This window comes from Cetorhinus maximus, chromosome 1 (assembly GCF_964194155.1).
Source record: "Cetorhinus maximus chromosome 1, sCetMax3.hap1.1, whole genome shotgun sequence".
NCBI classification, from domain to species: Eukaryota; Metazoa; Chordata; class Chondrichthyes; order Lamniformes; family Cetorhinidae; genus Cetorhinus; species Cetorhinus maximus.
In genome coordinates, this window is record NC_135879.1 from 143,020,170 (window position 1) to 143,044,164 (window position 23,995).

At 38.5% G+C, this 23,995-nt stretch overlaps 1 protein-coding gene across 5 annotated transcripts in view; it reads right to left on the reverse strand.

Annotated features, from left to right (window-relative positions):
- Positions 1-7,228: 7,228 nt before the first annotated feature.
- The window catches only part of usp46 (ubiquitin specific peptidase 46), an 87,417-nt gene continuing 70,650 nt past the window's right edge, over positions 7,229-23,995 (reverse strand). For 4 of the 5 annotated variants that reach the window (XM_078547815.1, XM_078547808.1, XM_078547822.1 and 1 more), the window contains 2 exons: positions 21,901-21,979; positions 7,229-12,009 (listed from right to left, as the gene is read on the reverse strand). In XM_078547815.1, the coding sequence (XP_078403941.1) occupies positions 11,908-12,009; positions 21,901-21,979 (181 nt within the window). In that variant the 3' untranslated portion in view covers positions 7,229-11,907. Of the gene's footprint in view, positions 12,010-18,500; positions 18,653-21,900; positions 21,980-23,995 lie in introns of all 5 variants that reach the window. The other variant, XR_013577420.1, reaches the window with a different exon arrangement.

Genomic DNA, 23,995 nt, shown 5'->3' on the forward strand with positions numbered 1-23,995 from the left:
TGTACTCCTGCAGTCTTTCACATTTCTTGTATCATCAGCAAGGTTCAATATTGTTCTTAGTTCACAAGTCCTGATCATTTAGGCAAAAAAAAAGTAAAGGAGCAGCCCAATTTTAGAGGATTACTTGGCACAAATTTGATTCTAAGAAATCTCCTTTTAGACTTTGCTTTCTACTTTCCAGTCATCTAGCAATAATATTCCCCATAAATCTATGCATTACTTTTACCATGTGCTTTCAAAAATCCATAATGCCAAATTAACAGCATCCCTTTCAGCTATCCTGTTAACCATTCAAAAAGAAATCAACATGCTTGATCAAATGATACCAGTCTTTTAGAAATCAGTGCTGAATGACCCCAAGTTTAGTAATTTTGACCTCAAATTTTATAGCAAAGCTCTGTTGCCTTTTGAAGAAGGGACTCACATCTAGTCAAGCCCTAGAATTTTTGAGAATTATAGTCTAGACCCTCCAAAATCCTTTCCTTGCTTCATTCAGAATGATGGCAAAAGATAGGTCCTTTACTTTTTATATTAAGAGCAATTTCTTTAGTACCATAGTATCATAGATGGTACGGTACACAACACGGCTATTTGGCCCATAACTTCCACTGACTATTATTCAATGTGAAAACAGCAGTTAATTATTTACTTCATATTCTCCATTTATTTCCTTACTGGAATTTATTGGTACCCTTTCCATCTCCTGTTTAAATATTTCCCATTGCTGATTCATTGTTCTAACTGGCAATTCCTCCCTCTTAATCCGTACAAATTCCCATTTTAATCTCACTTTAATCTGTGCTAATAAACCACACTTGCACTCAACTTTTGCTATTTTTAGGAAGAGCAAGTGAGAAATTGTTGTAGAAAGAGTCAAAGCATGAATCATACAGAGGGAAACTAAGAGAGAGCAAAGAATGGTGTGTAGGGGGAGGGGGGGTAACAACAAATTACAGGAAGATTTTTTGCCTTTAATCCATAATGCAACAGGAGAACAATTGGTATTTAGATTTTGTACTGGAATTTAAGCACAAGGAGAATTGGGCAGTATAGAGGTTTATACCTCCCAAACCACTGACCTCCACCATTCAGAAAGACAAGTGCTGCACGTGTACTGAAACACCAAGTTGCACACCATCCTGATTTTGACATATATCGCCGTTACTTCATTGTTATTGGATCAAATTAAGGAACTCTCTACTTAACAGCGCTATGGAAGAATCTTCATTATATAAGCTCCAGCACACCATCTTCTCAGGGCAGTCAAATAATGCCAGCCTTGCTAGTACCTCCCACATTCACGGAATTATATTAAATATACAATTTTGCACAACTTTCTGCTAATTGCTTGATGAATTGCTTAAATGATAAAGTTTAATTTAGATAGTGGTTGTGACATTTCATAGTGGGATCTAGAACAAATAACTCATTCTAGTTTAATGTTGGATTTTATTGAACAAAATACAAGTTCTGTATGCATCCACTCTTACCATCCCCATTTAATGGGCACATTACATTTTAAATCAAAGTGCACTGTGGGTGTACATACATCGATATGCTACTATTTAACAAATTATTCCCCCACCTCCCCCCAAACTGTTCAGGCTTGCAAGCCAAATGCTGACATCTTGGAAGTTTTACATTTAATCTGCTTTCCATTGATACACATTAATTCAATTAAATTTCAATACTGATAAGACACAATGAAACAAAAAAAAAAGGATATGAGAAATTATTCATTTTGTTGACCAGTATTATAATATTGTTGCCCTTATATGTGTGAAATTATCTTGAATGCATAATTTATCTGTTGGTACTATGTGGCACTTTGAATTCCAATTTAACTGTTTATTGAAGTATATGTTCATTAGCTTTTCCAAAGTGATCTGAGGACTATAATAGATTTAAGTGTATCCAACAAAGCTTATGTAAATCTGAGCATGTTGTCTAATTTCACTAATGCAGATTACAATGTCAAATCCACGTTGGATATCTTGCTTTTCACTGCCGTCATAAGCACTTCGGGCTACGATGAAAATATTCCTTTCTAGGACAGAGCCACTGAAATATAATTTTGGCACCTTTTAAATCTCCAACTTTGAAATTAATTCTTACAGCAGCTAAAAGAGTCTCGAAGTAGATCTTGGTGTACATTTAATCCTCCCAATATGAAAAGGACATTTGCATCTTTCCTAACACGTACATTTTCATTTATGCCAGTAGCTGATTTCTGCTGCTTATAGTACCATGGAAGAAATGTACAGAATCACACTACACTGAAACTGCTAAACAAACTGATTACTTTCGAACAAAAATGTTTTTCAAGATTATTACATCTGGCCAAAGAGAAATTCTGTGCTGATATCTTCAATTTAAAGGTTATGGCAATGCAGAAAAATGTATTTAACGAAGCGGAGACAAATAGTACCGTGAAAACATTGACTTTTGCAGCATTTATTTGTATCAAGGAGTGCAAACTAGGACATAAAAGGGTATCTAAAGTGTGCACTGAATGCCACGTACAGGGATGTGCTAATAAAAATCATACTGAATTAACCTCAGCTCTTTTATGTTACATATTTTAAAGCTAATAGGCATCATCATTGACCAGCCAATAAAAAAGTCAAATTTACATTGTGACATTTAGTTTGTTATTGCAACAATGTCAGCAGTATTATAGATTGATTAAAATGTGTATACATTAAAGTTGGCCATACAGTAAATGGCCAACTTGATCATTTTTTTTAAAGTCAGCATCCTTTTCAGCACTCAAAAGGTGTACACAGTTTAAAAACTGCAATGTGTGTTGACTGGAAGGCAATTATACAAGTAGTGGCACCACATATAGAATTCTAGATTATTGCTAGTAGGGGTGCAGATAAAAAACGCTGAGTTACTTGGACTGACAGCACTGAATTTGAGCACTTTGTTCTCTCTAAGTGCACCTTGCCTTGTTTCATTCACAAATTGCACTAGCCCATTTTTACAAATGACAACCTTTGAGTTACATCATAATGTTCCAACAGCGAAAGAGATACAATAAATTGCAAAACAGCCCACACTTTAAAAAGGGAATTCAAAAGAAAACATACACTGTTCAGATCAAACCTTAACTGTATTCGGGCACAAACAGCTGAACACAACAATGTACTTAAACCCAAATATCTCAAAGGTGAAATGCTGGCAGAAAAGTTATAAGTATGGAAGATGGAAGGATAAATGAGTTGAATTGCTTCCTTATTTCTCATAATTCAAAACAAACAATTTAATTGTCAAACAAACCTTTTTATTAAAGGGAAGGCAATGGATGTATAAAGAGCTGAAAATCACTGTTTACCAGTGCCCTCGCAAAGAAGGCCTAATATGAGTGATGAGTGCAAAACTTATGTGATTGATTCAGTGAGGTCTAGTAATTAATCAGTAGCTGGAATGTACAATAAATCAAATGTTATTTTAAAACCGGCAAGATTTTGATCATAACCAAAATAATTTGAAACATAAGCACACATTTCCCCAGTACAGGTAGGTCAGAAGATATAGGTACAAATTTCAACCATTTCAAAATTGCCTTTGAAGGTAGTAGCCTAGGGCCTAGGCTTTTTGTCTCCTTTCGCGCCCATTTTTTGGTAAATATGTAGACAGGCACAAGTCAGTTACATGCAAATGAGGGAAACAAGGCCTATGTCTTGAACAGTGTTCCTGGGTGTGTGTATGTGCACGCCTGCATAAGTAGGGAGCATAAATATTACAAGATACCAACGTTAAAATTAACTAGGGTTCAAAGTCCTCAGTATCCTCCCACATCCTTGCATATATATTCACAAAGCACCAACAGGCTATAAACAAAGGTTTCAAAAAGGCAATTTAGATGCTCCCTAGATCCAGTGGTCAGAAATAATTTGTAGATTCACCCAAAACTTTAGTAAACAACTTCTGAAAATCCTTCTTCAACTTGTAATACAGTACCTTAGTTTAAAGTTACTTGAATTAGTTTAGCTTATTTTGCAGTGTAAAGACTACACAGACCAAAAATATTTTGAACATAGATGAAGTGAACAGTATTGTCCTGCGATTATTTTGCTATTCATATTGATGAAATGGAATCATAAATCGATTGACACATTATTGCCATATGTGGCCAAAATTTCATCTTCTCCCACCCCACCCCATTGTTTATTCACAATGTTACCTGACATTTCAGCTGAACCTGAGAAAGACTTTTGGCAAGAGCCATAATCAATTTATAATATTTGTTTTACAAAATGTTAATAGTGCAAATGATTTGCTGGCAGGGAATTCATAACATTGTTTAGGATTCAGCATATCCTTAGTGCTCCGTATACTTCACCAGACAATAGCTAAATATTTACACGACATACATTGCCCAATATTAGACTATCCACCATAGATACAATCTTCTTCATTCTTTGAAATTGTTCAATTGACAAAAACAAATTAATACTCAGTCGTTCAACTGGGTAGAAACATCAACAGACACTCTTCCTTTACAAACTTTGCACCAGTGTAGCCATCTTTCTTGGAAATTTCAGCCAAACCACTACAAGACCTCATCCTGATCCAACCTTTAATTCCAATTAAACACAGCATCAGGACAGATTGTAAATGTAAATGATAACAAATATGTACACAATATCCAGGGGGCATTGTATGTGGAGAAAGAACTACACAAAGGTGATGGCCATATACTACATAGCTTAATATTCTTTTATCCTCCATGTACAAATGTTTAGAGAAAACTGAAAAATATAAACAGGCATGAACTCTTAAATGTACCAGTTCAGTGTCAGACTAGTGCAATTGTCAGTTTGAATTGTGTAATTAATACAATTAGTAAAAAAGTGTGCAAGCCATTCCAATTGGTTAATTTACAGATATCGTGAAGAAAACAAAAATCTTATTTTAGCTAACAATGTAACTAATGCACAAGTAAAACAGGTTCAAATTCTCATTTTTTTCACCAGCAAGGAAATGGTATATGAGGAAATACATTCTACAACCCAATTTGCTGATCTCCACTTTATCATGAGTCTGCCTCAAGTTTTGTGCCTACAGGAAGCAATTGCATGTCTGGCAAATGTCTATCCTTTTCCTAATACACATCACAATGTGCACATCAAAATTATAACTCCTTTCAATGGAACATCTTATGTTGTCACTGGTACAATTTCAACAGTAATTTCCTGAGGTAAGTTAGTGAAACTTTCAAGAGATTAAAAAGCTATGGGCGTTGAATTTGTACACACAGTCTCCTGATCTCTTGCTGTAAGCTTGGCTGAATCCCCACTGAAATAGCATCATTGCTGATTGTGGCCATTTCTTCAGGACTTCCTCTGATCTCCTGAAATTGAAGCATGAGATCGGGGGAACTCCATGGAAAATCAGAATCACAGTATTATAACTGACTTTTCTTGCATCTCAAGGCATGGTGCTTCAACCAAGGCTAAGTTCACCAATAGTGTGCTGAAGAATGAAGCAGGGAGGGATTTTCTGATCCCCCTCAAAGTCAACAGGCTGCTCTCCAAATTTTCCGGGCCCGCCGTGGCGAGAATTGCTACGGGCAGGACTGGAAAATCCCGGCCGCAGTCTTAAATCTGAGAACACAAATATTTGAAATGATTTACATATATCGCATAAGCTTACCCAATATAGAATTAAAATCGAAGAACACTAGTTGTTGGAAAAATGATTACTCAGTGACTTTTACTAATGTGACAACTATTGTGCTCAGTAATGAATCTGATTAAAAATACTTGGAAAAATTATAGCACACCATAGTAATAGAGGGCACTAAGCTTACTTAAACTAAACAGCAGATTTTCTGTGTACCTACAACATTCCACAGTTAGCAAAGAGATGAACTGACACTTGTTTTTATGGTATTGGTTGAGGGAAAATATGTTGGCCATGTTATTGAGAGAACTCCCACTTTTCAAGTGCCATGGGATTATTACTTAAATAAGCAGGCATGTTTGCGTTCTAAATCTCTGTCCTCTTGCATGAGATGTCAACATTAACTATGTCAATTCTCCACAGTTGTTGAAGCAGAGCTACTAAGTAGCAACTCACAGGATAACTAAAAAGTCACACCTAAAATGGCTGTCATTGTGATCCTGACACCTATGAATAAACCTTTTCTATTCTTGACTTTAAAGTTTTGAGACAATACCACAGAGGATAGCATAGCCTTTCAGGAGCTGCATCCTAAAGTAGGCTCAGATATGTTATATCACATCTGGTGCTGCATCAGAAACAGTACATTCCAATGTACAAGAACTGGAATGGTTAAATGATGCTCAGAATAGGAAGGCCCAAGAACAATTTCTGCACTGTACTGCAGGCGAGACATGCAGTGAGGAGGTGAAAAGATATTTAAGAATGCCGTGCTTAACACCACCACTTCTTGATATAAAAGGAAAGCAACTTACTGCACTAGGAGATCAGCTGAACATTAAAAGGTTGTGCTCAACAGTTATGGTGTCAGTAACAGAATGTCAATAACAGTTCCTTCTAATAGATTATAGATTAGCTTCTGGATACTGTACAGCCTTATACAACACCCAAAACACCACACAGCTATAAAAATCAACAAGAGGATAAAAAGATGGGAGAAAGAGAATATGAAAAAACACTTGCATGGAATGTCAAAGGCAGCTGTAAATATTTTTGTTAATATACAAAAAGAAAAAGAGTGGTAAAGGGAAATATGGGCCTATTAATAAGATAGATGCAGGGAAGACTATAATGAACAATATGGAAATGGCCTACTTGTTAAAATTTGTACTTTATATCTGTTACACAGTGGAGGAAGAGGTCAAAATACAAACTGAGCAAGGCAAACTGAAAATAAATCAAGGGGAGAAACTCAGTGGATTTAATCTAAGATTTTTTTAATAATGGTGATGGAGAAAACAATTGGGCTCAAGATAGAAACCATTGGTTTCAGAACGTTGTAGCTCAGGATATTGAAAAGAGAAATTTCAGATGCACCAGTCACAATTTTCCAAAACTCTCTAGATACAGAAATTGTGCCTTTTGATTGGAAAATTACAAATATAATTCCAGTAAAGGAGGGTGGGAAAATCCATGCAAGTACAAACCTGTAGGTTTAACATCTGCTGTGAGCAAGTTACTGGAATCTATCAGAGACAGAGGGCTGAATATTATGGGGAGGGGTGGGGGCAGGGGGGAGAGAGAGAGGGCAGGCTCCACGCAGCCCGCCCGCAACCATAAAGTGCTGCGGGTGGACTAAACAATGGTCGAGTGGGATTTCCACCCCTCACTGAGGAGGATTTCCCGCCCTCGAGAGCTGACTGCTAGCTCCAAGCGCGTGTTAGTGGGTGCTGCCGGGACTACAACCAGGAAGAACAAAGAGCAATGGATCCCCAGAAACGGGTACGTCTGGAGTCTTGGGCAGGGAGGCTTTAAGGCTGCAAGTGAGAAGGAAGAAAGGGGTGGATTCCATCGTAGCGGGAGCTGCCTCCCCGATCTGCAAAGGGCAGTCCCTGAAGGCAAAACACCTCCCCCTTCCTGCCGTTTGAAGAAATTATTTTTTTTTTAAAAATTGGGCTGCCCACTCCCGCCCGACTGCCCACACCAAATGTTTTATGGCGTGGGCCTTGTATTATTAGGGTCAATTGACTTTGTAACAAGCCTAATTAACCCTTGATTATCTATTTAAGTATGGCAGCAGGCTGCTAATTTCACCGCCTGCCCAACCCCACCCACCATAAGGGGATAAACACCCGCCCTATTCTACGTGCCTCCACACCAAAAACACGCTTGGCATGGGCATGTAAAATGCAGCCCAGAGTGACAAGTGCATTGTAGATTCACAGAGCTTAAAGGGTTCAACTATGAGGACATAAATCTCCTTGAGATTCAAAGATTGAAGGATTATCAAAATCAAGATTATAAAACAATAAAGGAATTTGACTAGATAGATAGGTAAAACTATTACTTCCAGTGAGGGAATCCAGAGCAAGGAGGCATAATCTTAGAATTAGAGTTAGATCATTCATTCTGAAGTGAAATCAGGAAGCACTTTTTCACACAACGGAAGATGGAAGTCAGGAGCTCTCCAATCCTGCCTTCCCCCAGCCTCACAACCACCAAAAAGGCTATGGGTGCTAGATTAATCAAAATTTTCAAGACAGAGAGCAGTAACTTTTTTGTTGGATAAGGGTATCAAGGCAAATGTAAAAAGACAGTTGAAATATAGATCAGATGTGATCAAACCCAATGCTGGAATAGATTGAAGAGATACATTTCCTAATCTCAACAGCAGCATTATTTCACAATGCAAAGTTAATCGTATAAGCATCTTCCTTGAAACATATTGAACAAAGATAATCGTGACTAGTTATAATTGCAAAATTGTTGAATAAAATTGGAAAGCAAGTTTTTGCCTTGCTCAGTGTCACTACACTGGCATTTTTCCAGGCTCATATTGACTTGTTGCTAGCTCTTTTATTCTTTACATGGTACATAGTTTGATCTTGTTTTCATGCATAATTTTCATTTCACAGTTTTCAGTCTGTGGTTGTTTCAAATTCCATTTTATGCCCTAATTCAGTGAGATCAACAATCTTTGTTGGGGTGAGGGACTGTGTTGGGAATGGGAAAGAGGTTATGGTATTATTATCTAACTAACATCCATTTAATACATGTGCCTAAAGACGATTTTAAACCACTTGCTAATTTCTGGTTGACCGATATATCTGGAATATCAGAGCATTTGTGATCGCTTCTTGAACATTTCCTTTAGGATGAGGGAGTTCATTATTCATAAATCCAGAGAGGATAGGGATCTTCTTCGAAATAGAACTGAAGTTTCCTGGGTCCAGAAATACATTTCTACACAAAATTTCCTTGAATGAACAATGTGAATCCCAATAAGTGACTTTCTTGAATCTTTGGGAACAGGAAAAGGGAGGGGCATCTGAAATGAAAGGCACAGACACAAGATGATTTCTATCACCCAACCACCTCATGAGACAATGTTCATCTGAGGGCCACCATATGCAGTCTGTTATTGGCTGTTCTCATATTTAGTCTAAATATGGTAAGCTAAAGGGAAGTTAATGACAACTGAATCCAGAGAAAGTATTCTTAAATTAGGCAGTTATGAGGCTTAAAAGGGACCAAGACAAATTGATCTCAGCTGTGCCAGATTATCTTTGTCGAAATCCTAACAGATGAAACAGGGAGACACAGTTAAACTTAAAAAAATTCACCAAACTCATGATAGAATCTCTGCTAAAAGTCAAAACTCTTCATGACCAAGGCCCAGCTGCAAGGGTGTGGGAGTTCCAAAGCAAGAGAAACTGAGACTAGGACACAATGAGTATAAATAGCACAAATGCTCTTTTATCATTTTACTTGCTAAAGGTCTGCCCCATCTGATTTAAGGCTAAGAACTATGGATAGATCCAACCAGCTTTGGTTAATTCATACAGCAAACGGTCCAGGAGTCTTGGCCAGTGTTAGCAAGGAACTTGTCATATCTACACGAGTGCTGGAAGAGACATTGTCTTGGTAATTGATAAAAATCCTGCAATGCAGTCAGAAAAACATTTAAACCTAAGGAAACAGCTTCAAGGAATCCTTTAGGTAGGTTCCAGGGGCAACAAATTTTCAGCTGATCACATATTCCTACATGTACAGGGACTTGCATTAGCAAGCTGACATAACGACTGTATCTCTCTGCACGGAGGATCAAGAGAGCTAATTTTAATCTCCATGGATTTTTTTCCCCTCAGCAAATCAAGACAGTCGAACAGACCATTTTGTTTTAAACTGGCACTATAGGAATAGTACAACATTACTAGGCAATATAAGCAAGTGGTACAGATGTCAGTCATAAAAACCTAATGTACAAAATAGATCTTAAAAGTAGGAACCCGCATGAAAAGGACAATTTGATCACAGAAAATTTTCAGCAATAACAAGATTCCCTATAAACTTAACTGAAATCAACATTTGCCAGAATTTCCGTAAAGACGATAATTGCACAATTTAAAACATGCAACCAAGGTGAATAAACAAAATGAGTTTACAAGCACAGGTTGCACAAAGAAGCCGTAGAGAGATTGTTAATGGACATTGTCCCTAGGTGCCTTTCAGCTGTTGCACTGCACTCCACTTCTCTGCATGTAAAAGATGAACAAAGGAAGAATCTGTTGGACTTTTCCTTTCCACTAAGTTTCCTTGAATGTTGCTTTTAAAAAATGTTAGTCCTTACTTTGGAGGTTCATCGTTAAGAGTAAGTAAATTAATTTATAAGAATAACATAAGTAACCAAAATCAAGACAATTTTTAGAGGGGGAGAAGACAGGAAGAAGATATAACAGTTTGCTTTCAAAACTTAAGATTTCTTGTGAGCAAGACAAAATACTTTTATACCAGATCAATCTGATGTAGGCTACGGATTACAATTAGGAATGTTAACTTAGAAACAAAGTAAATAAGAGAATAGTAAATATTTTATAAGGTTAAAAATATCCAAAGACAGATGAGCCTCAAATTTGCAAACAAAGTGTTAATTGTTAGATGACAAATTGATTAGTACAGTATAAACCAAATCCATCAATCTGATCTGAGCCATAATTTAAATATTATAAGAGATTAATATGTACTTTAAAACTGACCTAGTGTATCAAGCACCCATCAATGTTTGCAACTGAATGTGTACAGAATTTGGCTTCAGTTTTGTGACTAAGCATTTTTGTTTAATATTTTTTGTTCCTTTTAAAAGTTATATATGCCATCCAACATGTTTACTCACTTTGCCAAAGATAAGATACTGTAATTCTCAAATCTCTGGCGTAATACCATACTATACCATCTATACATTTATTGTATTCCCATAAATATGATATGATTAAAACAAAACACTAGATAACATCCCAAAAAGCCATATTGATTATTGGCAAAGATCAACATGATCCTTTAGCACTATTCAGCTATAATGGGAAGACATCTATAGAATATAAACCTAAACAATTAAATACAGCCAAATAGGGTTCTGCAGCATTTAACAGTGACTGCTCATGAAGTTCAAATTTAGCTTGAAACTGATTTCACTGCACTTTAGGATAAAATAATGCATGTCCACGATTTGATCCTGCTATCTTGATCTTTCAGTAGACGGGACCTTATTACACAAGCAAAAGACAGAAAATGTAACCATTTAACTGCTGAAAAAACTAAATAAATCAAACTAATCAAGATTCATTTTCTGTGACATATCCCCGCTATGTACCAGTCTGCCTTTAAAGGGCTTTAACATGAAAAATCAAATCACATTATGAAGCAGTATGCAATTATATTTGCATTTACATTTTCATTGGGAGAAAAACACATCAACCAGAGTACAATCAATTCTGCTCCGTAATGCAATGAATTAGCAGTCATTTTAGATCAGGCAAATTTCCACTTCATCATAGTTTTAGAGGAGGCTGGGGAAGAGGGAAAACAAATTGCCTCAAGGTCTGATATTAGTGAAATAAACACATATTTGTATTCAGTAAAGTAAAATGCACCTCAGTGAGCAAAATCTGGAACAATACCATATCTATTGGTTTACTGTCATGTATTAGGAAAAGGCTTATTCAGCCTTGCATGCGTACTTGCATTACTTTTGTTAGTATTTCGACTGGATATTCCCTTGCCAAAGCTACTCCGACCTACAGAACTCTATCATAAGATCACACATTTGCCAGGAGCCTACAAATGCCTGGAGTTTGATCGTAATTCCTGTTCTGATGCCTTTTAAAAACGGCCCTGAAAGTACAATATATGTCCTAATCATCAGTTGGCAATGGCCTGAGCACTTTTGGGCTAACTAACTATTCATCTACCTGATTATTCAGGCCAGTACTTTACAATTTACTCTCTTGATTGATAAAATAAAATATATCCAGACTCTGAGTTTTTTGAAATGTCCGAAGTCAGGCCATAGAACTCTTCAATAGCTTGAGCATCAATTTTCTGTAAAAGAAATAGAGTTTTGTTTAGTAAATTTAGAATTATAAATATAACCAGATAAAAATTCAAATAAATAAGATCAAATAATACATTGCATTAACCATGAGAATTTCTGCAAGTGGACATTTCCAATTACTTCCTCCAAATTATCAGTATTGGCCAATCATTACTTAATGGTAGAACTCAGCTTCACATTACTTTAAAATTGTAAATTACTTTTTGATCATCTCAGACCAATATTTTGCATGCCAACCAAACACATAGCTGTACTCAGATTTGGGCCCCTGTAAAATCCACAATTGGCTAAAACATAATTCACTCTATTCTGGAGCTTGTTACAAATCATGTTAGCTCCCCAAACTTTGCAGTTTCTATCCTGCAACCATTTGATCTTCAATCTAATTTCAGCATAACAAAATGTTCCCACAGTCCTTATGCAAAAAGTCCTTCCACAATATGTTCTTCACACTCTCCCACATACCCTTTAATGTTTTAAATCAGTTTTCTACACATTCCCTGATCAGTCTAGTAAAATTCAGTGAATGCATGGTGAAGGGGCGGGGGGGGGAACAACAGGGGAAGAATTTGGAGCAGGAGCCCATTCCACTGAAATCTCCAGCCATTTCTATCCATTCTTTAAAAATTCTGATGGGCAGGGGTGAAAGCTGGTTACCCCCAGTCCCTTCCATCCTAATGTCATTGAAAGTGGCAGGATTGCAGGATTATGTCTTCTCCTACCACCATCAACTTTTCTGCAACCAGGGGAATCTACTCCTGCACGATCCAAATATGCAAGTTAGAGCTCATGCCAGTTTATTAGCAGTTAATTGCCATTAAGAAACTGCCAGCATATTTGTTTTGCTTTAAATCTTCAGCTATAATGATCCACCTTTCTTACTTCCTGAAGGAACAGGAAGCTAATGTTTCAATACTCAAGGCACTCATCCACTTGCATTCCTTCCTACCTCAACACAGGGCAGATGCCCAAGGATTACCATAGGTTACACAGGTGCCAGCATGCTTTATGTAAATGACCTAATTGCCCTATTTTTGGAGCTGAATCAACACAAGGCAAGATTGAAAATCAGGAGTCTCATCTCATTACCCTTCTAGCAGCAGACTAGGCTTATCAATATTAATGCAGAGTTTAAGAAACAAGATTGGGGAACTAGAGTAACTGATTTAAGAAGAAAATTGTAACACTCATGCATGAATTGCAGTTGGGGGTCAAGATTGGTAATTAAATATTCGTGGATATAAAACCTAGAAGAGATAGACTAAGAAGAATTTCCCACATCTAGAGTTGCATGAGACAGACAAACCACACGCTTATGTCTGTTTTTCATAGCTAGTTTCTCTTGGAACAGGTCGCTAGCCTGAAGTCAGAAGCTTTATCAAGCATGGCTGACTAGAAGTCTCTGCTACTCTTAATGACTGCCATAGGCATGTTGGAAGGATTTGCAGGCCTGTTTGGCCGCATTTTGAATGCACTTTCTGTGGCCTCGAACCTGGAGCTATTGGCTCAGAGGCAGGGATACTACCCACTGCACCACAAGACCTCTTTAGAAGAGATAAGAAAGAAGAAAAAAAGAGAGGCTAGTAGTGATATTAATTGTAGCCAATGCCGTAGCACTAGTGCATAAGGATTTAACAGAGAAGTGAGCCAAACAGAATTTCTCTGAATTCAACTAAATAATAACAAGGGATCAGTCACACTACTATATTAGAGATGTCAAAGAGCGGAAATGGAACTAAGAATGAAATCTGTGAACATATTAAAAGGGCATATATAAACAATTGAGTTACAATTGTAGGAGATATAAATTATTCAAAAATAGATAGGCGTAGAAAATATTTGTAATGAAAAGGGAGGGTTTTTGAAAAGTGTTCAGGATCATCATCTTATTCAATAAGTTAATACTCCAAAAAGGGAAGAAGTGCAAGTAGACCAGGTTCTGGGTAATGAATTGGAGTCAGAGGTGACCTAAGAATAGGAAAACATTTGGAGAAAAGGTAATCACAATAAAATCAGGTTTACTACAAAAACAAAATGGAAAACAAAATTGAGGACAAACTTGGTTAGAAAAGTAAATGTGCCAAGATAAAAGGGACCTTACTTTATAACGCTGAACTTATCTAAGACCTGAGGCTGCAGTAAGGTGTGTTGCATGTGGTGTGAGCATACTGTTATGTAAAAGGATATTAAAACTTTGGAAAAGCAGAAGCATATATTCACTAGGATGGGACCAGGGATTAGAGCGTTATAGTTATGAACAAAGATTTGACAAAGGGTTTTGTTCCAATGGAACAGAAAAAGCAGCTAGTAGGTTAGCCCTTATTGTAGGAGGGCACTTGGAAAAATTCACAGTAATCAGGCAGAATCAACATGATTTTGTGAAAGGGAAATCAAATTTAACCAATTTATTGGAGTTCTTTGAAGAAGTAGCATGTGCTGTGGATAAAGGGGAACCAGTGGATGTACTGTACTTAGAGTTCCAGAAGGCATTTGATAAAGTGCGGTATCAAAGGTTATTGTGAAAAATAAAAGCTTATGGTGCAAGGGTTAACATATTGGCATGGATAAAAGATTGGCTAACTAACAAGAAACAGAGGGTAGGCATAAAAGGGTAATTTTAAGATTGGCAAAATGTTACTAGTGGTGTGGAACAGGGATCAATGCCAGGGCCTCAACTTTTTATAATTTATATAAATGACTTGGATGAAGGGACTGAAGGTATGGTTGCTAAATTTGCTGATGATGCAAAGATAGGTAGGAAAGTAAGTTGTGAAGGAGGCTACAAAGGGATACAGAATGTTAAGTGAGTGGGCAAAGACCTGGCAAATGGGGTATAATGTGGGAAAATGTGAAATTGTCCATTTTGGCAGGAAAAATATAAAAGCATATTACCTAAATGGTGAGATTGCAGACCTCTGAGCTGCAGAGAGATCTAGGTATCCTGGTGCATGAATCACAAAAAATTAGTGGAACAGCACGTAATTAGGAAAGCTAGTAGAATGTTACTGTTTATTGCGAGGGGAATTGAATGTAAAAGTAGGGAGGTTATGCTTCAGTTATATAGGGCATTGGTGAGACCACATCTGGAGTACTGTGTACAGTATTGGTATCCTTATTTAAAGAAGGACATAAATGCGTTGGAAGCAGTTCAGAGAAGGTTTGCTGGTCTAATACCTGGAATGGGTGGGTTGTGTTATGAGGAAATGTTAGACAGGCTAGGCTTGTATCTGCTGCAGTTTAGAAGAGAGAGAGGTGACTTGATTGAAACATATAAGATCCTGATGGGTATTGACAAGGTGGATGTGAAGAGGATGTTTCCTCTTGTGGGAGTATCTAGAACTAGGGGTCACTGTTTGAAAATAAAGGGGTCGCCCATTTAAGACAGAGATGGGGAAACAAATTTTTCTCTGAGGGTTCAGTCTCTTTGGAACTCTTCCTCAAAGGCAGTGGAAGCAGAGTTTTTAAATATTTTTAAGGCAGAGCTAGATAGATTCTTGATAAGCAAGGGGGTGAAAGGTTATATAGTGGGTAGGTGGGAATGTGGAGTTGAGGTTACATCAGATCAGCCATGATCTTATTAAATGGCGGAGTAGGCTCGAAGGGCTGAGTGGCCCACTCCTGCTCCTAATTCATATGTTCGTATGTAAGATGTATAATGGCAAGTTGTTTCTGTTGGTCAGCAAGATGGTAATGGAAGGGCTCAAATTAGCAATAATCACAAAAAATAAAAAGGAGGGTGGTTAGAATGTGGAATTCTCCAACACAAAATGCAAAAGGGCATGAAGACCAAATAGGAGAGTGGGATTAGTCTCAGTAGCAATGTGAAGGAAAATCAACAGCACAGATTTGATGAACTATTAGGTGCTGCCGCACAGGAACAGACTAATGGTTCAATTCTAATGAAGTCTTTGCAAAAGTGGAAGTTATTCAACATCATAACCCACAAACTCCCTGGATTTCTCCAGGCATCGATACCTTGCTGGGGTACAATTCCATAGGGCACCAGTTATTCTCTAGGTACCTTGTCCAATGTGTATGTTTTCTAATGCAAAATTAGAGAGCAAGATTCAGCAGGTTATATGTAGAATATGATTAAGACTAGTAATCTTCATCAATTTTCAAGTTTACTCAGGGATTTGTTCTCTAGGAGACAAAGTTGCTTATACGAACGTACAAAATAAGAGCAGAAGTAGGCCATTCGGCTCCTAGAGCCGGCTCCACCATTCAATAAGATCATGGCTGATCTGTTTGTGTTTCGAATTCCACATTCCCATCTAGCCCTGATAAGCTTTGATTCCCTTGCCTAACAAGAATCTATCTACCTCCACTTTAAAAATATTCAATGACACCGCCTCTACCGCCTTCTGATACGGAGAATTCCAAAGTCGCACAACCCTCAGAAAAATTTTTCCTCACCTCTGTCCTAAAAGGGTGACCTCCTAATTTTAAAACAGTGCCTAGTTCCGGACTCACTCACAAGAGGAAACATCCTTTCCACGTCCACCTTGTCAATACCGTTCAGGATCTTGTACACTTCAACCAAGTCACCCCTCACTCATCTAAACTCCAGTAGGAACACGCTCAGTCTCTGTCTAGCCTTCCCTCATTAGACAACCTGCTCATTCCAGATATCAATCCAGTAAACCTCCTCTGGACCACCTCCAATTCATTTACATCCTCCTTAAATAAGGAGACTAAAACTGCACACAATATTCAAGATGTGGTCTCACCAATGCCCTGTACAACTGAAGCATAACATCCTTACCTTTATGTTCAATTCTTCTCGTAATAAAGGATAGCGTTCCATTAATCTTAATTACTAGCTGTACCTGCATACTAACTTTTGGTGACTCATGCACTAGAACACCTAGATCCCTCTGCATCTCAGAACTCTGCAGTCATTCTCCTTTTGAGTAATACTCTTGCTTTTTTATTCTTCCTGCCAAAGTAAACAACTTCACATTTTCTAACATTATATTCTATGTGCCAGAGTTTTGCCCACTCACTCAACCTATCTATATCCATCTGCAACCTTCTTATGTCCTCTTCACAATCCACTTTCCTACCTTTCTCTGTGTCATCTACAAATTTATCTACCATGCCTTCACTCCTTCATTTGTGTCATTGATATAAATTGCAAAAAGTTGAGACCCCAGCACAGACCCCTGCAGGACTCCATTCGTCACATCCTGCCAATCAAAGACCCATCTATGCATACTCTGTTTTTTCCCAGCCAATCTTCTATCCATGCTAATTTGTTACTCCCTACACCATGCACTTTCTATTTTCCTCAATAGCCTTTGATGTGGCCTCTTACCAAATGCCTTCTGGAAATCTAAGTACAGCATGTCTACAGGCTCCCCTTCATCCACAGCGCATGTTACTCCTTCAAAGAACTCCAATAAATTGGTTATATTGTATTTGCATAAATTTACTTTTTGATCCACTTTCATTGAAAACATACTGACCATATCTAAATAGGGATTTTTTAACTGACACCAAGAATACCTGACTTAAGTGATGAAAGCTAGTACAAGTTGGACAGACAACCAGATCCAAATCTACAACTATCTGATAGAATGAAAGAGAACTTGCCCGTATTTACAAGATGCAAAGTTGGTGGACGAGAGCAAGATGGCAATTACTGTCCACCTTAACTTTCAGAAAACATTTGCAAGGCACCTCACAGAATATACGACTGACATGAAAACTGAGGTTTAACTAAAGGAAGCCGTAAATAGCAGAGCCGCACAGATAAAGCCAATCCCACTTTTCATCTCCAGACCACAGAATTAGGTGCTCTCAGCCATGTTCTCATGCAACAATATGCACTCCCAACAGGGGTCTCTTAAACAATGATCAGGGCCCTCACTCAGAAACCATTTGTAAGAGAGTTGGGACATTTGCTGTGCGAATCACATCAGCGAAGGCTCTGATCATTACTCAGAAACCCTTGATCGAAATGCATGTGATTGCACATTTAATAAGGACAGATTCAGGTTTGGCTGAACGGTCATCTTCTTCCGCTCCCTCTGCCTATGATCAAATAGCCTTCGTAATGAATACCAAGACTTCACCAGCAAGGCTCATGAATGAATATTGGCAATTTAGGTGAGGTAGTGCAAGGTACCTGAGGAGATGCACTTCAGCAAGATATCAACAACTTCAAAGCAAGAGGAGGGAAGGAGACAAAAGTGAGAGGGGAAATAAAGAGAAAAATGTAAGTTGTTGCATTCACATGGCACTTCTCTTATCCTCAGGGTGTCCCCAAGTGCTCAAAGTTAATAGATTTATTTTAAAGTGGAATTGTTGACTTTATGTAGGCAAATGCGGCAGTCAATTTGTGTACTGCAAAGTCCCCCAAATGACCAGTTAATCTGCTTTGGCGATGTTGGTTGAGGGATATATTTTGGCCAGAATGCCTGGAGAATACCCCTGCTCTTTTTCAAATAGAGCCATGGGATCTTTTACATCTCACCTGAGTGATGGCACCTCCGACAATGCAGCACTCCCTCAATACTGCACTGCAGTATCAGCCTAGATTATGTGCTGCAGTGGGTCCTGAATCCACAAGCTTCTGACTCAGGAGGTGAACGAGCTACCAGTGAGCCAAGCTGACACTTGAAAGCTCTAAAGAAGAAGATAGTTAATAGATGGGTAGCAGTGAATACTAAGAGCTCCCACTTCCCCAGGATTAGTCCTAGGTCCCAGCACATTCAAGTGAATAAATATTGGCTGAAGATATTATAAATAGAATGTTGAAGTTATTGGATATTAAATTCAAAGGAAAGCAAGATATTCTAAGGGGTTAGATGCAATTGAGAGAAATTTGGGCACTTAGTAACTGAGAATAAGAATGAGAAATGTATATTAAAATTCAAAAAAATGTATCATACTAAACAGGTGTCAAGCTGTTACTAATTGTGTGCTACAAGGATAAGTACTGAGGCCTGTTATTTGTAATCTGTGTTAATAACTTTAATGAAGGAATTGAGTGTAATGTATCCATATTTGATCATATAAAGCTAGGCAGGAAAGTAAGCTGTGAGAAAGGCACAAGTGGCTGGATTTTATGGGGGTGCATAACGCTCACCCCTCCAATCCAAAAGTCGATTGCAAACCAAATGACTTTTTAAAAAAAATCATACCACAATGATAACGCGCTGCAGGGAGCCTAAACAAGCTAAGAGTGGGACTTCCACCCCTCAGCAGAAGGATTCCCACCCTTGATCTGCCAGCCAATCTGATTGGCCGGCAGCTCTAGCAGTCCCAGCAGCACTAGAACTTAAGTAATGGGTTCTCCTGGGACTGCAAGCAGGCCTACAATGAAGAAAGCATGGATACCAGACTGACGCAAGTCTGGGATTTTTGGGCAGGGTGGGATCAGACATCCTAGGAAGGGGACAAGGAAGTGGGTGTTGGAGGCCAAGTGGGGAGGCACAAAGGGGTGTGGTGCCCTCGATATATCCCCAAAGGATGCACTCCCTTCCTTCCCCATTGTTCCCCACTCTCACCTGTCAGCCCACTCTGACTGCATTATGGTGTGGGCAGCGCAATATTCAGGTCAAATGGCTTAACAAGTTCAATTGCCCGTTAATGATTTTTTTTTAAATGGTAGGCAGGCTGCTGATTTTGGCGCAGGCCCAACAACCGTATTAAGGGAAACTGGCATGTTGACATCAGGTTCGCAACCCAACATCATCATGGCAGATTTTACGCATGCGACAGACGCCAGCAGTCCTGATTTGCAAACACAAAAGCCCAGTCAAGGAGTCTGCAAAGGGATATAAACAGGATAAGTGAGTGGGTAATAAGGTATCAGATGGAATAAAATGTGGGGAATGTGAGGTCATTTACTTTGGTAGGAAGAATGGAAAACACAAATATTTTTAAACAGTGAAAAACTATCAAATGTCAGTGTTCAGAGGGTGTCCTTGTACACAAAACACAACGTTAACAGGTACAGCAATTAGGAAGGTAAATGGTATGTTGGGCATTATTGTAAAGGGGCTGGAGTACATGAGAAAGGAAGTCTTGCTGCAATTGTTACAGGGCTTTTGAGAGACTCCATCTATACAATTTTGTTCCCCATACTTGCCTTAGTGGCAGTGCAACCAAGGTTCACTAGATTGATTCCCAGATGAAAGAGTTGTCCTACGATGAGAGGTCGAGTAGAATGTTTCTATCTTCCTTGGAGTTTAGAAAAATGAAAGGTGATCTCACTGAAACATAAGATTCTGTGAGGACTTGACAGGGTGGAATCTGAAAGGCTGTTTCCCCTGGCTGGAGAGTCTAGAGCTAGTGGGCATAGTCTCAGGATAAGGGGTCAGCTTTTTAAGACTGAGAGAAGGAATTTCTTCAGAAGGTTGTGAATTTTTGAAATTTTCTAAAGAGCTATGAATGCTCAATCATTGAGGACATTTCAAGAGTGGGAAAGTGTTTGGAGGTTTAAAATCAGCCATGATCTTATTGAATGGACCATATTGCTTACTCTAGCTCCTTTTTCTCATGTTCTTGTGCTCCAAGGTCCTCCTTAAAACCCATGACTTTAACCAAATCTTTAGTAACCTACCTCATTATATCTCTTTTTGTTTTGTGTGCACTTTTTTCTGATCATACCTTTGTAAAGCACTTTAGGATATTTTTCTAATAATCATTTGGCAGTACAGAACTTGAGTATTGCTGAAAAAAGACACATGCTGTCGAAGCTTTTCATCTGCACTCATCAGGACAATTCACAAGAATACCAAACTGTAAAGGAAACAACAATTAATACTGCATGAGAAGAGAGTGCTGATTGGTTGGCAAGTGAACTCTGATTGGTAGAGATGTTGCCATGGAAAATTCACCAGTTAACTGATAACTGACAATTAACTGCCAAGCTTTGTTTAAATTCAAGCCAGAAGGGCTGACTCTGATTGGTCAAGGCATTGCACTGGAGAATGAATCAGAGAATAGCTGTCGCCTATTTTGTTTAGTTGAAAAAGGCACAATGTGTGTACATGTTCCTTCTGTCTACAAGGACAGGGCCTGTGTATTAATACATGTAGCTTCTAGCACGTGTAAGTGAGCCACACTGCCAGCCTGTCTGATAATCTTAAATTGGCTGTCAGGGTAATCCTTAGCACACTCAGGATTGTTTAGCAAATGTTGTCCAATCGCGGAATCAGATCTAATGTTGGACACTATGTTTTGAGTTTTGTAAACATGGGCGGGTCAGTACTTTGCCAAGTAACCAGCTTCAATAGCATGTGTCTTTTTTCAGCAATACTCATATTTTTCTAACTTAAAAGGCACTACATAAATGCAAGCGGTTCCCATTACTACTATTACTGTAGTTCATTTGCACACTGTCAATTAACTCTATACTCCCAGAAAGTAATCTAAATTGTTGCAAAAAGGCCAATAACAAAGCAGTTTAGAACTAATGTCTATTGTGAAAGAAAACAAAATAGCAGATATACAAACTCAGCCTGCCCCCACCCCCCCCACCCACCCACCACCCCCGCCTTGTGTGTCTTCTTGTAATGATATTGGGAGTGAAAATGCCATGGGGCTGGGGATGATTGACTGTCCACAGTCCTTGGGGTAAACTGTCTCCTGTACCACAGGGGTGTGGATTATCACCTGTGCAGAGGGCAGAGAGGGAAAAAAAATCAGCAGGGAGATTTTCTGTCCTTAACAAAGTCCCCCTGAGTCTTTCCTACTGTTAATTTAAAAGGGGGGAGGATAAAATCAGGCTGGATCCATTATGGGTGTGCAATCCTCACTACCTGATTTGCCAATCAGTGCAATGGCATGCAATAGATGAAAATATACCCCATTTCTGGTCATTTAAACTTATTTTATTACTAAGCATAAACATTTACAAGACTAACCTCAACAATATCATCATCAAACAAAAGCCAGAAGCCATGGCTTTTCACAATAGTTATGTAGTGTCCACGGTTGGGGCCACTGAAAGGGAGAAAAAAAAAAATTAGGATATCGCACAAGCATACCCAAACAAATATTAAGTGCAATATAGATAAAATAATCGAGTAAATTTATACAAATGCATTGTAGCTAGAAATTCTTGCTTCATTATCTAAATCACCACAGAAAAACTGCCTAGTTTCTCAATTTGATTATGGAATATATCTGGTTCTAATTTTGCTAGAAAAAAGTAGACTCAGTTAGGATGAGCTCACTTTTAACCATTGACAACTGAGCCAATGTCAAAATATACGAGAATAAACCATCAGTATACAATCAACATATCAATTTATCTTAATGCAGGGAGATCCTCTCGTAAATCAACAGCATTTTGTCTTTCTCATACTTCATATTATTTGTTCTCGGTATCCTCATCAGAATATTATGAATAGGATCATTCTATTTTGCAATTTTTCAATAATTTTCCTTTCACTCCATTTAATTTCCATCTAGTTTTCTAAATCTCTTTTAAACCCATTTTATTAAGTTTATATTGCTTCTGCATTTTTTTTCTGGCCTCTTCTAATCTCTGGTACTTCAATGGAACAGAAAAAAAGAGTCGGTAGTTTAGCAAGTAAAAAATCCACGCCACCACCCGCACCCCTCCCCCCAAAATCTCCCCGACTCCCGCACAGATAGTTTACAGGAAGTAGCCTGAATGGATGAAATAACAAAAGATAAACAAAAGTTCATTTGATTGGGATTCACTGGTAATGGGATTAAGGAAAAAGGCTCTGATCAATACTTAATTCCTAACACTAACTGATAATGGACCAGCCAAATGCCCAGAAATGAAAACAAGTTTTAAAAACAAATAAAGCCATGACTTTTAGCTATAGTCAGAATGGGCAGCAGAACTGATGGGCGATATAGTACCTTTTCTTACTGAATAGCTGCCATGACAAACTGTTGTAAGTATTTGTTCTCCCTTGGGAGACATGTGGAGTCAGTGAGAAGAGGCCTTTCATCAGATTATACACAGACACTGGAAGCACAATTAGCAAAATGAGCATATAGTGAGGTTTCTCAGCTTCCACTAGAAGAGAGCTAACATTTCGAGGGTCTGGTATCACTTTCAACTCTCTATGATTTAAAAGCTAGTTATGCAAATATAAAATAGGGAGATGACTAATTAGATCAGGGCAAATAGAAAAACAGCTTCAAAATTCCTGGCAGGCCAGAATTGCAGCTTGGTGACATCCCGACAGTCTCTGATAATACAGAAGGCGATCAGGTGCTAAAATTGGAAGCCCGCCCGCTTAAAATAAAATTAAGAAGCTATTGAGCTTGCTAAAAAGCCAATCGAATTAAATTGCTCATTGCTCACTCCATTTTTTGCTAGTTGCATGGGAAAAACGTCGAAAGTGATTTACGCCAGGTAGGAGGCAGCCCAAGGATGGGTGAAAAAGCCTGCAAACGGGACCGACCATAGCTATATGTAGCAGCAGAGCCTGCTGCTGAAGGTGGCAGCGTTTGCCTGTTAGTAAACTTTATTTGTTTAGTTTTTATAGGCTGATGTAACATCTAAGGAGAGAGAGAGGATGGTGGCCGGAACAGACTTCCAGTTCATGGCCTAACCTTCTCCTGTCAGACATCCCGCCCTAGACACCCAGTTGGCCACAGAGCTCCCCTTCACAATGCTAATTGACCAGTATTCCTGCCGGCCGGCTGCTAAATGGCCAGCGTGCTTGATTCGATGTGCTGAAACAGCGGGGGCAGGAACAGGAGCAAGTGGACGGTGCACTTCCCATTCTGTTTACCTTACCCCACCAGAAACTGTAAAAGCCAGCCCCTTGTAGGTAAAATTCCCCCAACAAATCTCCTCTGAACCCTCTCAAGAGCCCCCACATCCTTCCTAAAGCATGGTGACCAGAGCTGGACTCAATACTCTAGTTGTGGCCTTACCAGAGCTTTATAAAATGTTCAGCATAACTTCTCTGGTTTTGTACTCAATGGACGGAATCTTGTTGCAGCAGCAAGTATCCCAATAGCGAGACC